The following is a 16,912-nucleotide window of genomic DNA, read 5'->3' as shown; positions in this document are numbered from 1 at the left end:
GCCCTACAAAATGACCTCCAGCAGGCCACTGGTGTGAATGTCTCTGACCAAATCAGGAACAGACTTCTTGAGTGTGACCCGAGGGCCCGACATCCTCTACTGGACCCTGTGCTCACTGCCCGACACCATGGTGCTCGATTTGGCTTTTGTCATTGAACACCAGAGTTGGCAGGTCTGCCTCTGGCGCTCTGTGCTTTTTCACAGATGAGAGCAGGTTCGCCCCGAGCACATGTGAGACGTGAAAGGGTCTGGAGAAGCCAGGGAGAATAATATGCTGCCTGTCACATTGTTCAGCATGACCAGTTTGGTGGGTCAGTGGTAACCTAGGGAGGCATATCCATGGAGGGACGCACAGACATCTACAGGCTAGACAATGGCACCCTGACTGCCATTAGGTAGGGATGAAATCCTTGGACCCATTGTCCGGTCCTACCCTAGTGCAGTGGGTCCTGGGTTCCTCCTGGTCCATGACAATGCCCGACCTCATGTGACAAGAGTGTGCAAGCCAGTTCCTGGCGGATGAAAGAATTGATACCATTGACTGGCCCCCATGCTCGCCTGACCCAAACCCAATAGAACACCTCTGGGACGGGGGGCGTGGCCTGACCGTGATGGTGTGAGGACGCATCTCGTGCGAGCTCCTGCTTCCCTGAGCCTGCTGCTTGACCTGTAGCGACCACCGATCATCTACTTACCTACTAGCGATGCCACCAAAGAAGCGACCGTCCTCCCAGCCCCCCGGAGGGCTCTCTGCACGCTCCACGGACCTCCGCGATCTCTTCTCAGCAACCCCTCGGAGCCGCCGCGGGGCGGCCAAGATGGCGGCGCCCCGATCCTCTCCGGCCTCCACGCTGCTCCCGGGACCACCTTCCTCCTCTGGAATACAGCTATCCCAGGTACAGGGGCGCAGCCCCAACCCCTTCTTGCCATATACTGCGGTGTCACCTCACTCCACAGACTCTGGAGACACGGAGGAGGACTGGGACTGGAAGGCCCACATTAAGGCCTTGCCGACCAGGACGGAGATTGTGCACCTGATCACCACTACGGTGGAGCAGTCGGTCACTCAGGCATTGGAGGGGCTGAGGGCGGACACTGAGGCTCTGGGACACAGGATGGCTTCCCTGGAATCCGGCCAGGATGATATACTGCATTCCCTGTCCTCCTTTCAGGAGGCTGCTAGCACGCACGACACTGTCCTTAATACACTTATGGATCAGCTTGATGATTATGAGAACAGGGACAGACGCCGGAACATCCGCATTCGGGGGCTTCCTGAAGCCACCAGAGCTCCTGACCTGGTCCCCTCTGTTCAGGGTATTTTCCGCCAGATTTGGGAAACAGAGCCCCTGATACCATTGACATTGACAGAGCGCACAGGGCCTTGCTTCCCCCACCAAAAGAGGGGGAGCCACCCCGGGATGTCATATGCAAACTTCATAAGTATGCTGTGAAAGAGGACATTATGAAGGCTGCACGGTCTATGGCTGTGATCGACTTTGATGGCGCACAACTTTCTCTGTTCCCCGACCTGTCTAGGCGGACACTTATGCAACGGCGTTCCCTGCGCCCCCTACTGGATACCTTACGCTCTCACCAGGTGGTGTATCGCTGGGGATTCCCCTTCCGTCTTACTGCCTCCAGGAATGGCAAGTCGGCCGTTCTCCGCACCAAGGATGACTTGCAACGCTTCTGTACTGCCCTGGATGTCCCCTTGACAGACTTTCCTGACTGGAGACTGCAGAGTGCTCTCCCCTTGCCGCAACGCCCTGAGCGGTGGCAGCAGGTCGCCTCGCAAGGTGGGAAGCGTCGCAGAGGTTCGCGACGGGGCTCCGCCCGGGCCTCCCAGCACGACTGAACGTTGCTCACTCTCGCTAGAGACTTGCCGGACGGTGGGCTCAACTCAACTTCTGCTGCTATGGGGGGCTTGTCTGGGTCCCTCTATTGTTATGGTGGTATTTGCACTATGTTGTTAAATATGCTTGACTTGTATATTGATGGGTTCAGGGTGGGATTTTCCCCCCTGCGGACTGGGGCTGACCCGGGGCCCTCAGGGGCCGCGGGTCCCCCCCAGCCTGGCTACAGGTCATGTTTACTTCATTGTTGATGTTCAATGGCTCGGAGATGCATTGCTCCTCTCACTGGTGGTTCAGTCACTACCCCACAGTAGGTGGCCCCGTGGGTCTGGGTAATCCCGAGTCCTTGAGGGTTTTTTTCTCCCTTCTTTTTTGGTTATGGTTAGTTGGAGCTGCCCCCTCTTTTTTGAGGTTGAGGGGGCGTGTCCCTTCGGGATGGCTCTCCATGCTGGGGATGGTTTTTGTCTCCTGCTCTCTCTTTTCTACTCAATGTTTCCACTGTCCTATTTTTTCTGTCTCCCCCCTGCCCTCTCCCCTCTTTTTCCCATCCCCTTCTCTTTTCCTTTTCTTGGGTGGTCTGGGGGGGGGCCTGAGGCCCACGGTGGAGGTGTGGAGCAATGCGTCTTGGAGTTTTTTTTGCTTCCCTTGCTGATCGGGGCGAGGCCTTTGATCGCATGTTGTTTACCGGTTCTAGCCGACTGCCCATCGCTGTCTTATGGCTGATGTATTGCGAGTGACCTCGTACAATGTACGGGGGCTTTGCTCTCCCAATAAGAGGGGAAGGATGTGGCAGGAACTGCGTCACTTGCGCCCTGATATGCTTTATTTACAAGAGACGCACTTCACTGCCTCCTCCACTCCCCGCTTACCTACCCAGATGTTTTCCCAGTGGTATCATAGTGTATCCCCAATTGCCAAAGCCAGGGGGGTTGCCATAGCCATCCACAAACAGTCCCTTTGTACTCATGGACTCCCTAACGGATCCTGAGGGGCGCTTCCTATTTCTGAAGGGTACGATCCATGGCCACACGTACACTCTTGCTAATGTGTATGCGCCTAACTCTAGAACAGTCTCCTTTTTGTCCTCAACCCTTACCAAGCTCAAGGGGTTTCGGGAGGGCATTGTTCTCTTAGGGGGGGATTTTAATGTGGTACTTGATCCCTCCCTGGACTCCTCCTCGGGATGCTCTCCTCTTTCTTTTCGAGCTCAGAAGCACCTTCGGAGGCAGTTCAGGGCCCTGCATTTGGTAGACTGCTGGCGGATCCTCAATCCCGGGGTTAGGGACTACAGTTACTACTCCAAAGTTCATGACATGTACTCCAGGCTGGATTTGTTCATGGTGGATCAGTACCACCTGGACTCTGTCCTTGCCGCTTCGATTGGGTCCATTACCCTCTCTGATCACTCCCCGGTCTCCCTGACGATCACGCCCCCCGGTGCTCACCGTGTGACCCGGACGTGGTGCCTCAATGAAAACCTCCTGGATGACCCCTCCATTTTGGATCAGGTTACTGGAGAGGTGCGCTCCTATTTTGAGCTTAACTCTTCGCCTGATGTCTCCCCGTCCGCTGTCTGGGAGGGCCATAAGGCTGTGATCAGGGGGGTCCTCATTTCGCACGGTGCACGATTGAAGCGGCAACGACAGCAGGAGATTTCTGACTTGCTGGATCGTATCCACGATTTGGAAATCAAACATAAGCGTGCCAGGGCTCCTGAGGATGCTCGTTCCCTAGAGGAGCTCAGGAACACCTTGTCTTCCTGCCTGGACAGACGGGCCCGGGATAGGCTGCGCTTCTGGGCACACCGTTTTTATGAGCATGGGAACAAGTGCGGTCGCTTGCTGGCCCGAATGCTACATAAAAGGTCGGAAGCCCGGCATGTCCACGCCTTGGAGACTCCTGAGGGCAAAGTTGTCAGTTCCCCTCGCATAGCCACTTGCTTCCAACGCTTTTACGAGTCCCTGTACCATCTCCCTCGGGCTGGGGGGGGTCAGCCGTCCGACATTCAAGACTACTTGGCAGACTCCGGACTCCCCAGGCTCCCGGATGGGGTCCTGGAGGTGTTGGAGGCTCCCATTACCGAGACGGAGGTGAGCAGGGTGGTATCTGGCTTGCCTGCAGGCAAGAGCCCGGGCCCGGATGGCTTCACAAACCACTATTATAAGTCCCTGCTCCCCGCTCTTGGCACCCATATGTGTACCTACTTTAACGCGGTGTCGGATGAACGGCCCCTCTCACCTGAGGCGCTGTTGGCCCATATTGTAGTACTTCCGAAACCGGGTAAGGACCCCCACCACTGTGCCAGCTATAGGCCCATCTCTCTCCTCAACGCTGATACCAAGATTTTGGCCAAAATTATGGCACTTCGCCTCCAAGACCATATCGCGTCCTTGATCCACCCTGACCAGGCGGGATTCATGCCCCTCCGAGAAGCCCGGGACAATACTGTCCGGGCTCTCCATGTGCTCCACTGGGCTCAGCATGGACCGGACAGACTTCCCTGTCTGGCTCTATCCCTGGATGCGGAGAAGGCCTTCGACAGGGTGGCCTGGCCATACCTGTCGGGGGTTCTTCGATCTCTGGGGCTCGGGTCCCGTATGTTGGGGTGGATCTTGGCCCTATATCACGGCCCAAGTGCCAGGGTCAGGGTGAACGGGTTGCTGTCGGATCCCTTTCCCATTTATAATGGCACCCGACAGGGTTGTCCCCTGTCACCCCTTCTTTTCGCCCTGGCCCTGGAACCCTTTTTGAGGAGAGTGAGGGCACTGTCTGACATTGCTGGTGTTACGGTGGGTGGTACGGAACATAAGGTGTCGGCATATGCCGATGACCTGCTGTTCTATCTTACCCGACCACAGCTCTCCCTCCCTGTACTGGTACGAGAGCTGGATCTGTTCGGGCGACTTTCCAATTTCAAGGTCAATTATGATAAATCTGAATTGCTACCTATTCATGTACCCCCCGACCTGGCTTCGACTCTACGGCGATCCTTTGGCTTTAGATGGCGGGAGGACTACCTCCCTTACCTCGGCGTGAACATCTCCCCTGACTTGAAAACTCTATATGACAAGAACTTCGGCGACCTGCTGGCGCGTATCCATCTTGACCTGGAATCGTGGGCATCCCACTCGGTAACTTGGTTTGGCCGCATTAACGTGCTTAAAATGACCATCCTTCCCCGGCTGATTTATTTGTTCAACACGGTCCCCATGCATTTACCGGTATCCTTTTTTAAACGTCTGCGGCGGGCTTTTCTAAAATTCGTCTGGAGGGAGGGGAGCCCCCGCCTGGCCTATGCTGTCCTCAGGCGGACGAAAGCCGACGGTGGCGTCGGGCTTCCGGATGTTACATTTTACTATAAAGCTATGGCATTAGTTCGTATGCTGAATTGGGCGCACGACGGTCAGTCTAAACCTTGGGTCCCCTTGGAGAAAACGCTGGCGGGCCGGAATCTTGCGGGTGCCCCGTGGATTCCTTCGGGCGATCGTGGACTGTCGGCCTGGACGTCACCCCTGACTGTGGCCACACTCCGCATCTGGGATGGCCTTAATGCGTCTGGCGCCATGTCTTCCGGCGTGTCCCCGTTGGCTCCCCTGGGGGGATTTCCCTGGTTCCCCCCGGGGGAGGATGTACGCTTTTTTCGCTCTTGGAACGCTGATGGCAAACTGTACTGCGGGAAATTTGCCCCGGCAGGCACTTTGCTGCCCCTTGCGACTTTGCGCGATCGCTTCGGCGATTTTCCGATGTCTGACTGGCGCTATAGGCAACTGACTGACTTTTTCGTCACACTCCCAACTGCTCCACGCCCGATAACTGGCCTCTCGGACTTCGAGAAGTGGTTTGTCGACCCTCCGGAGTCCCGCCACTTACTGTCGCACATGTACAAATTGTTATTGAGCGGGGTCTCCTCCTCGCCTCCCTATTTCATGAAGGAATGGGAGAGAGAGCTGGGGGTGGAATTTTCCCCTCCGCAACTCTCTCGCATTCTGCATTTGACCCATGTCTCCTCTATTAGCACCAGGATACAGGAGTCGGCCTATAAATTTGTGGCCCGCTGGTACAGGACCCCTGCCAAGTTGGCTCGGATATTTCCGGGCTCGGACCCCCATTGTTGGAGGGGCTGCGGTCAGGTGGGCACTTTCCTCCACATTTGGTGGGAGTGTCCCCTACTCCAGCCCTTCTGGGACGCTGTACATCTTTGGGTATCCAAGCTGTCGCTCACCCCTCCTTCCCGTGCTCCCCTTCAATATCTGTTCCATGATACACACTCCTCGATCAAACGCTACAAACGTAGTATAGTTCCTTTCCTGCTGAACGCCGCCAAGTGCCTCATACCGAGGCATTGGCGGAGTTCCGCCTGCCCCACGCTCTCTGAGTGGAAAAAGGAGGTCAACCTAGTGATGGAAGCCGAAAGACGTGTTCTCACGTCACAGGGTAGGGAGGAACGCTTTAAGGACACTTGGACGGGGTGGATGTATTACTCTGCTGAGATCTCAGATGACCACACTCCTAATATTAGCGGCTGAACTCTAGGACTCCTACCTGGTCTTCTCCAGCCTGGGGCCCGCGCCCCCTGCCCGGACCTCCCTTTCCCTACCTGTTTTATCCTTCATGTTTGTCTTTTCCCCTATACTATCTCTCTCTCCCCCCCCCCCCTTTTTCTTTTTTTTTTTCTCTTGTCTCTCTGAGGCCAGTAGTCGATTCTGCGGCTGTATAAACTGTAACACGGACGTTACCGTGTACAGATGCTGGAACTGTGTGTGGTGTCTGTCGGGCCCTCCGGCCTCCTCTGCGGGGATCCCTTTTTTTTTTTTTTTGGGCGGCACTGACAGACACAGCGCATCCTGGGGGTCCATAATTGTATTTGCTGTTTGGCCGATATTGGCACACGCTTTCACAATGACTGATTAATTGACCTCTATGGACTTTTTTTGTTTCACTAATGATGTCCGGACTGAACATAATGCCGATTGTGCCTTTTCTGTGTTCTTTTTCTCCTACATGCACTTCTTTGCTATTTTATATTTCTGTATGTTGTTTTGAATTTGTTAAATAAAGATTTAAAAAAAAAAAAAAAAAAGAACACCTCTGGGACATTCTGTTTCTGTCTATTTGATGCTGTCAGGTTGCACCTTAGTCTGTTCAGGAGCTCAGTGATTCCCTGGTCCAGATCTGTTAGGAAATACCCCAGACAGATGACACCATCCGTCTTCTCATTAGAAGCATGCCCTGATGTTAGACATGCATACAAGCACGTGGGGGGGTCATACAAACCGAGTACCATTTTGAAGTTTTAGCAAAATGGACTAGCCTGCTGCATCGTTTTCACTTAGATTTTCGGGGGTGTCTTTAAATTTAGTCCTCTGTAGATTGATTTTCATTTCCATCAAACGATGTGGCATCCTTTAGTTCCTAACACATTACCCAGTCCATATCAGTATATATATCCAACATGAGATTTTTTTTTTTTCCCCATTGAGTGCCGGTTCACATTTATGCGATCACAGAGATCGCATGTAATTCGGAGCGCACTGCTCCTAAAATTATGGCTGAATTTGCACCGCAATCGCACTTAACACGCACAAGACCTTTTTTTGGTCCGCAGCAGAATCGGCTCGCATGGTGGTTCACACTAGTGCGATCTGATTTTGTGCAAACTCTCAGATCGCACTGCGATATGCGATCTGATCTGGGGGTGTCGTTAACTTTGAATTGAACTGCTTGTGCTGCGGTTGCGATGCGGGTAAAACGATGTATATTCGCAGCTTTCCCGCATCGCATAAATGTGACCGGCACTAAGATCTGATGTGTTTTCAAAGTGTTCCTTTTTAATTTTTTGAGCAGTGTATCATTTTTTATTTATTTTCAAAGTAGAAGACCATATACTTCCAGCCGACTGGAAAAGAGACTGGAGCAGTGCCAGCTTCTTGTGGTCCCAGAGTACATTTATGTTACCTAGGAAAACGATTGAACCGCCTGAAGTAGTGCAGTAGAGTGGGGTGGTGTTATTTTTCATGTTTTAAATGCAATTTCTGTACCTCTAAAAACCTGAGAGGTTCAATCACTTCTCTCCTGACATTACTCCGCAATTATTTACTGCTTTCTCCTAGACCTTTCCTCACTTTCTGTTCTGACATCAGTCAATTAGACTGAAAGTGGGTGGAATCTTTCCAAATGTCAAAGATGTGCGGTTCAAGTAACATTTATAAATGCTAATTGTGTCCTAGCAGTACCCTGAAAAATGTATCCCCTTTTTGTTTAGTTTTTTTCCCCAGTTTGCATGCAAAAACAATGCGGCTCTGTACATCAAAGCCGCATGACAAGTCTTTCCCCATAACCATTCATACAGGTTAAAGGTGCACTGAATGGAAATTTTGATACCGAAAATGCTGGATGCACTTGGCTGTAAACCAAAAAAAAAATATATATATATAATAATATATAATTTGTATTGTTTTTGACTTAATATCCTGAATTTGTCGGCCAATCTTTGGCACCTTTTAGCGCAAGAAAAGTTTTGGAAAAATGTATTCCTTTTTAAATTCATATTAATCACATGCCCTATAAAAAAACACACCATAAGCACAGTAAAATCGCTGTGAAATAGTGGCAAAATCGTGTGTGTTTTGGATGCCGTTATCGCCATCTTCAGCTTCAAAATGCCAATAACGCTATTTTCAGCCGATATGTTTCAGCCACTGAAATTTCAGTGTATCTCTAATAGATGAACAACTTAAAGCAGTAGTAAACTCATGCAATTACATTTCAGGTAAATTACTCATTGAAATCAACTGAAATGTTTGCTCTGTTTGCATAGCTTCCTACCTGCTTGCTTTCATAGTAACCCTTCATTTCGTGTGCAATGACATCATCAGCATGCTAGTCCCATTTTTTTTTTTTTTTTCCTGGGAAGATCGCGCCAGGAAAATGGTGAGGGCGCAAATAAACGAATCTGTAGATGGGGAAACACAGGAGTTAAAATGGCTGCGGCTGCTAACAAGTAGGGGCTTTACAACAACATTTATTTAAGTAAGAAGCGTTCTATTTGCCTTCTCTGTGGCACATCAGTTCTAAACCACGAAATGGCTGGTTCAGCAATCAGAGATTAATACCACTTTTAAGTTGCAGCGATTTTCAAAGTAGTTCATGCACTGCCTTGGTCCTACTTTCATGCAACTTGAGGGCCATAGACTTCAATGTTAACCCTCAAAAGTTGCATGAATGTTACACAATGTCCATTATCATTGGTCAAAGCCAAAGTCGTATGCAAGTTGCTCTCCAAAGTCTTTTAATTAATTAATTTATTTATTTATTTATATAAAGGTGCTCACATTCCAACTTTTGCACGCAGGGCAGCCCATTAAAATGGATGTTTGCCCAAAATGCGTGAAATTTAAAAAAAGAAGTGCAAGCACCATCACACCTGCATGAGTATGAAGGAAGCCCTTCCCGTAAAAAAATAGCAGTGCACTTCCTGTGTGAAGGTGCCCGTAGCTGTATGTCTGCTGTAGGAGATCCAAGGCACTGCTGCTTCTAACTGCCAGTCTTAAGGCTCGTACACACTTGACGAAAATCGGATGAAATATCCTCCGATTTTTTTTTTTTTTTTTTTTTTATTTTTTTTTTTTTCTCTCTTGCTCAGACTTCATTACCGTTTTTAGTTGATAGTGCATAATGTTCACGAAATTTCTCGTTTTTTTTTTTTTTTTTGGGACATTTGTTCCTAGACTTCTGGGTCTTCAGCAACTTCAAATCATGCGCGGTCTTTCATGTCGGATTTTTCGCGGACGTACTGCATACACATTAAACTAAAATTGGTCGTGCTGGGGAAGGACGATAAACATTTTGGCGTTTGTCCCTCCGTTTTTGTTTTTTTTTTTCTTTGCAAATGTTGGCATCGGCTGCTGAAAGTTGTGTACACACTAGCCGAAAATCGTACGATTTTACCTCGGATGGGAATTTTCGGCAGATTTTCTACTAGTGTGTATCCCACTTTAAGAACTTTACCAATGTCACTGCTCACTATTCTTACGGGAAACTCTGAGGAAGTGCCTTGCCTCCTACCAAGATGTCCTCCTCCAGCCAGTTCAGAACAAGGCATCATTTTGGGCAAAGGTCCTCTTCAGGAAGACCACATGCAATGATGTCTTAGTGTACAACCCTCAGAGTTGTTTTTAGCGTAACACATTGAGCACAATAACATGAACATTCCTCGGTAAACTATTTGTTTGTGGTGTTTTTTTTTTTTTTTTTGTTTTTTTTTTTTTATCCCCAGCGCTTGCAGTTTACAACTTTCAATGCTGTTGGCTCCTGCTCTCTCAGTGCTGCTTCCCTGAACTTCTGATCTTCTCCAGGAACGAGTTATCAGTAAACAGTGCAGTCTCCAGCCAGTCTATTAGCTTGGGAAAAGGAAGGAGGAGCAGGGGAGTGGCTTGCCATCCTAGGCTACAGGGTTGTCTTTCCACTGTGTGTGGGGAGAAACCTCTCTAGTCTCTGCATGCAAGAGAAACGGGAAACCTGGGGCAGCGGTCATGGCATCAGCTTAAACCAGAACATAGGCAAGGATTAGAAGATCAGGAAGCTGCAGATTCAGTAAGTGATTAAATCCGCTGCTGAAAGTGCTTTAAAACTGAAGGTTTAATATCACTAACTGTAGAGAATGTAATGCATGTAAATCCAGGGGATCAGCAGTTCTAAAAATCCTTTTAGCTCATGCATCTGTCCTAATAAAATGTAGGTTTTGATAAATACATACAGTACATATCTGCCTATCGTGTATATCATTTCATGAGCTCTCATAAGAAACTATATTTTTCTGTTCTCAAATCATGTCCTTTGACCTGGACTCCTGTTCCTTGTGTGGATTTGTCTAAGACCTTTGGATTGAATTCTTTGTCTGCGGATTTGTTTACTGCTTGTAATTTAACTAATGAGTTGCCTTTTTGGGGTTTGTTTACTTGTTGGTGTTAGATAGGAAAAAGCTAACACGTGAACTAAAAGGTAATAAGATTTTCTGATGCAGGTGCCTCCTGCCTTGAGCGCAGCATGTTCAATCTACCAAGCCTTGGCATTAGAACTAGTTTTTAAAGATCACTAGTTCATCTATATAATATGACAATCGATTTAACCAGGGCTTGACAATTTGCTTTGACTCTAGGAGCCAGCTAAAAACCTTTTAGAGGAAAAAACAAAACCTTAACTCCTAAGGGTCCATTCACACGGTCTGCCTCCGTAGGCAGATCCGTGCTGCTCAGCAGGGGATCGTAAACACCGATCCCTGCTGAGCAGGAAGGTGACAGCTCCCCATGCATCTCTATGGGGGAATCGGATGAGAGCGGACCGCCTGTCCGCTCTCATCCGATCCACTGGACGGATGGAAAATAGGGTTTCCATCCGTCCGTAATTCACGGACAGGATCGGATGCGAATGGCAGCGGGTGTCAGCGGACATGTCACCGCTGACATCCGCTGCCCCATAGGGTTGCATAGAGCATCCGATCCGATCTGCCTAAAAAAACTGACGGGCGGATCTGATCGGAGCGGTCGTGTGAAAGGACCCTTATGCTTACAGGTGGAACATGTAGACTGTTTCCAAAAGTGAACTTATCCTTTAACCTTTTTTCCTACTAGAACTGTTTTGTTTTCTGAAAGCAGACAAACTAGAGAATAAAATGGTGGTAGTTCCAATTTTTTATGTCGCACACTATCGCAAATCTCTAGGAAGAACAATATTTCAGTAAACGCATTAGCATTTAGAATACATTTTAGGGCACACAAATGCAACAAATTACCTTTTTGTCAAAAATTAAATATATATATATTTAAAAAAAAAAAGCCGGGGTTGCATTGAGTAAATGGATACTTGACATGTCAAACCTTAAATTTGTGCCCGTGAAATGGCGATAAACTTCTTCTTCATCCTAGATTTTCCATCGGCAATGCTTTAAAAGCCCCCTATAGGCTATCAGTTTAGCGCTACAAAGGAGCTCTGGTGCTAGAAATATCGCAGTCAATGTTTTCAGGCATAGGCGCGCTGATGCGTGGGTACGTTTTTGTATGTGCGTGTTGGGTCGGGGGGGTTCAGTTTTTTTTTTTTTTTTTTTTTTTTTTGAGGGGGGGGGGGGATTTTATGCACTTGGGTGTAATTTTAAATTTTTTTACAATTCTCTTTAATGAGATACCCAGGGTCTTAAACATCCTGCATGTCTCCCCTGTGCTCCACTCAATGTAATGCAATGCACATCGCACTGCATTACAATTTTTTCCTGTCCTTGGTGACCAGGGAAATTGTCAACAGGAACCCGGAAGTGACGTCATGCATGTCACTCCTGGATCAGCAACAAGAATGGGAGGAGAGCGTGTGTCCGCTCTGCTCGCTCCCCTCTACCTGGCAGCACATGGGGGGGCGGAAGGGGATAGCATTCGGGCGGCAGCCCAGGCACAATTTGTTGCCGGCATGGCAACATGGTGGCTGGGATTTGTTGAGCCGTGGCTTTTACGGTCCTACACATGTGGAAGAATTTGAAAAAAGTTTGGGATGTCTGGACATCCTCTTCAGCTAGCCAAATCTAAATGGGAGCAAAAAAAGTTAGAGATCTAGAAGTCGCAGCATGCACTTTTATTTTATAACCACAGCCTTGTAATTGTTAATGGAATAAATACAATAAGGTCTCTGCAATAGAGCATAAACAGAATTTCGTAGTATTGCATAGACCTTTGACAAGTTATTAGATTGCTGAAGACAAACAAATGAGACCTAATGTTCCCAGGAAATGGCACAAAATAATAAAGCTAAGTCCGTATAATTTGAATATATTTGGTACAGTTTGAACAATGTTTACATGTATACAGTCCTACAGCATGAATTTTGCCTTTTGGCCACCACCACTGCTGCTCAGATAGTTGCTAGGCCGCAGCTTCTGCTGTCTGTATCCTAGCAAGGAAAGACTCCAATTCTGCTACCAATGCCAATACACAGGCAGCACAGAGAGGGCACATCTAGTAGTGAAGGTAATAGTTAATTTGGAACCACTTGGTCCAAACAAACGATTTAAACTTCTCAAAAAGCTGGAGATCAGCTTTAATATCCCTTCTGTAAAAAAACACAATTTTACATTCAAGCCAAGCTAAGGGCATATTTAAAGGACAGCTGTACCTTGGTGGCGACCCAACTTTATTTACTTTTTACAGCACCTCCAAGGGGACACCTAGGGCTGCTGCATGCATGTGCCAAGTTAAAGTGGTTCCAAAGTCAGGTTTTTTAATTTTAATGCATTAAGATCTAAAGACTTCTGTGTGCAACAGCCCCCCAATACTTACCTGAGCCCCATATCGATTCAGCAATATTGCACGAGAGCCTTGGCTGTCCCTCCTGATTGGCTGAGACACAACAGCGGGAGCCGGAGCCAATGGCACTGTCGATCAGTCAGTGAGCCAATGAGGAGAAAGTGGGCAGGGCGGAGCCACGGCTCTTTGTCTGAATGGACACAGAGGCTCGGGTGCCCCCATAGCAAGCTTTAAACGAAAAATTGTTTAAACTCCTTTTTGAAAAACAAGCACTCGGCCGTGGGAGCAAATGAGCGTGCCATCATGTAATGACCGATAAATCGTTCAATGGACATAAATGAATCTGTTAATTTTTTCACATATACCTAGTACAAACAGTTTGGACCAGAAACACATTAACCTTCAACAATTTTATCTTTCATTCGACAGAAAATTTCCTGACTTGTTTTTTCTTTTTTTTTTTTTTTTTTTTTTTTTTGGCTCAAAAACGTCTCGCCTACCAATTACCGGTTTTGTGCCCATTAACTGGCCGAAAGATGAACAAACTGTCCAAATGACCAAATTTCGGCCGTGGTGTGTTTTTTTTTTTTTTTTTTTTTTTTTTCCATATAGCGTATGGCCAGCATTAGTGCGACGGTAAAATGTGTTCCCTGAAAGTACACAACAGTTTTACTTTAATCCAAATACATTGTCAATATGTTGGCTAACAAAAGTTCTGCATTCATGTAATGCCATTGTCTAAAACTTTAACGGCATACTTGTCTTATCACTTATCCCTGCTAAACAGTCAAGCCATTCTGACCCTAATGTAGCCAGACACATTTGCACAGGGAAATGTTTTCTGTATAAAAGTTACTTAAGGCTGGTACACACTATTCGTTTTTTTTTTTTTTTTTTTTTTTTTTTTTCCAACCCAGCGAGTTTCCAAATGGTGGTAATCTCTCTTTTATGTATTTTTTCAGAGCCAAGATGAATGTGGGTGTTGCACACAGCGAGGTGAACCCAAATACTAGGGTTATGAATAGTCGTGGAATGTGGTTAACGTATGCCCTCGGAGTCGGAATGCTACACATAGTGCTGCTAAGCATTCCTTTCTTCAGTGTCCCTGTTGCATGGACTTTGACCAATGTCATTCACAATCTGGTAAGTCTCTGGTGTCAAGATGTTCAGTACTAAATAAAAAGAACCCTGATTTGACCTACAGATGTAGTACTTTGCTAAACATGGATCCAGGTAATGGAAAAACCTATACATTTTATAGCCTTTAAAGAGTACCTTTTTAGCCAATACATTTTTTTTTTTTTTTTCCCTGGGGATGGGAGGTAGTTGCCGCCGGTGTCCCATTATAGAGATTACTCTTCCGTTCATGTCCTAAAGACACAACAGTAAGGAAGTGGTAGTTGTGCTCCCATGACAACTAGAATTTTGAGTTCAAATTGCTTTCTTTGCCAGTGATGGATGATCTCCTTAACCATTTGAGGAATAATGAGGGCAAAGCAAAAAGTTGACTTCCTTTTAAAATGCTTTCAGAAGATGGCTAAAATTGTTTGTGGGTACCTGGAGGAGAATGCAAGTTTTTTTATTTATTTTTTATATTAAAAAAAAAATATATATATATATATAATATTATGTATGTATAATATTATGTATGTATGTATGTATGTATATATATATATATATATATATATATATATATATATATATATAATATATATTATGTGTGTGTGTGTGTGTGTGTGTATGTATATTACAGTGCCTTGCAAAAGTATTCGGCCCCCTTGAACTTTTCAACCTTTTGCCACATTTTAGGATTCAAACATAAAGATATAAAACTGTAATTTTTTGTGAAGAATCAACAACAAGTGGGACACAATCATGAAGTGGAACGAAATTTATTGGATATTTCAAACTTTAACAAAAAAAAAAAATGAAAAATTGGGCGTGCAAAATTATTCAGCCTCTTTACTTTCAGTGCAGCAAACTCTCTCCAGAAGTTCAGTGAGGATCTCTGAATGATCCAATGTTGACCTAAATGACTAATGATGATAAATAGAATCCACCTGTGTGTAATCAAGTCTCCGTATAAATGCACCTGCACTGTGATAGTCTCAGAGGTCCGTTTAAAGCGCAGAGAGCATCATGAAGAACAAGGAACACACCAGGCAGGTCCGAGATACTGTTGTGGAAAAGTTTAAAGCCGGATTTGGATACAAAAAGATTTCCCAAGCTTTAAACATCCAAAGGAGCACTGTGCAAGCTATAATATTGAAATGGAAGGAGTATCAGACCACTGCAAATCTACGAAGACCTGGCCGTCCCTCTAAACTTTCAGCTCATACAAGGAGAAGACTGATCAGAGATGCAGCCAAGAGGCCCATGATCACTCTGGATGAACTGCAGAGATCTACAGCTGAGGTGGGAGACTCTGTCCATAGGACAACAATCAGTCGTATACTGCACAAATCTGGCCTTTATGGAAGAGTGACAAGAAGAAAGCCATTTCTTAAAGATATCCATAAAAAGTGTCGTTTAAAGTTTGCCACAAGCCACCTGGGAGACACACCAAACATGTGGAAGAAGGTGCTCTGGTCAGATGAAACCAAAATCGAACTTTTTGGCAACAATGCAAAACGTTATGTTTGGCGTAAAAGCAACACAGCTCATCCCCCTGAACACACCATCCCCACTGTCAAACATGGTGGTGGCAGCATCATGGTTTGGGCCTGCTTTTCTTCAGCAGGGACAGGGAAGATGGTTAAAATTGATGGGAAGATGGATGGAGCCATATACAGGACCATTCTGGAAGAAAACCTGACGGAGTCTGCAAAAGACCTGAGACTGGGACGGAGATTTGTCTTCCAACAAGACAATGATCCAAAACATAAAGCAAAATCTACAATGGAATGGTTCACACATAAACATATCCAGATGTTAGAATGGTCAAGTCAAAGTCCAGAGCTGAATCCAATCGAGAATCTGTGGAAAGAACTGAAAACTGCTGTTAACAAACTCTCTCCATCCAACCTCACTGAGCTTGAGCTGTTTTGCAAGGAGGAATGGGCAAAAATTTCAGTCTCTCGATGTGCAAAACTGATAGAGACATACCCCAAGTGACTTACAGCTGTAATCGCAGCAAAAGGTGGTGCTACAAAGTATTAACTTAAAGGGGCTGAATAATTTTGCACGCCCAATTTTTCAGTTTTTTATTTGTTAAAAAAAGTTTGAAATATCCAATTTCGTTCCACTTCATGATTGTGTCCCAAAATTACAGTTTTATATCTTTATGTTTGAAGCATGAAATGTGGCAAAAGGTCAAAGTTCAAGGGGGCCGAATACTTTCGCAAGGCATTGTGTATATATTATGATATCATTTTTTTTTTAAGTTGCTACAGGTTTGCTATACCATGTATTTTTCTGCCATGTATGTAGATGTGTTCAGTTTAAATTTAATCCCGGTACATACCTGGATAACCCTAACTGAGCATGTAGTTAAAGTAGAACTAAAAAAAAAAAAAATCTCTGTCCTATTGATGAGATTTCTCCTCATTTCCCGTCCCATAACTGAGAGTGAGAGACATTTCCTCTTAAGTGAGGGAATTCCTGCATGTCACCGGGGTCACCAGAACTAGTGTCCCCGGTGAAAGATGTTCCCAGGAGTCCTGTTCTGAAGACAACCCAAAATTTGGGTTTTCTTTTACTTCCACTTTCAGTGATAATGGTAAAGAGGACAAAGCGGGTGAATCTCTCCCTAACAGTGGTGCAGACAGTAAT

At 46.4% G+C, this 16,912-nt stretch overlaps 1 protein-coding gene across 1 annotated transcript in view; it reads left to right on the top strand.

Moving 5' to 3' along the window:
- Positions 1-16,912, top strand: part of ORMDL1 (ORMDL sphingolipid biosynthesis regulator 1) — a 71,692-nt gene that overhangs the window by 35,389 nt on the left and 19,391 nt on the right. The window contains exon 2 of the mRNA XM_082260907.1: positions 14,104-14,284. Within this exon, the coding sequence (XP_082117033.1) occupies positions 14,111-14,284 (174 nt within the window). The 5' untranslated portion in view covers positions 14,104-14,110. The remainder of the gene's footprint in view (positions 1-14,103; positions 14,285-16,912) is intronic.

The sequence above is a fragment of the Pelophylax lessonae genome, assembly GCF_965119305.1.
Source record: "Pelophylax lessonae genome assembly, chromosome: 6".
Taxonomy (NCBI): domain Eukaryota; kingdom Metazoa; phylum Chordata; class Amphibia; order Anura; family Ranidae; genus Pelophylax; species Pelophylax lessonae.
This window is presented reverse-complemented; position numbering and strand designations above follow the sequence as displayed.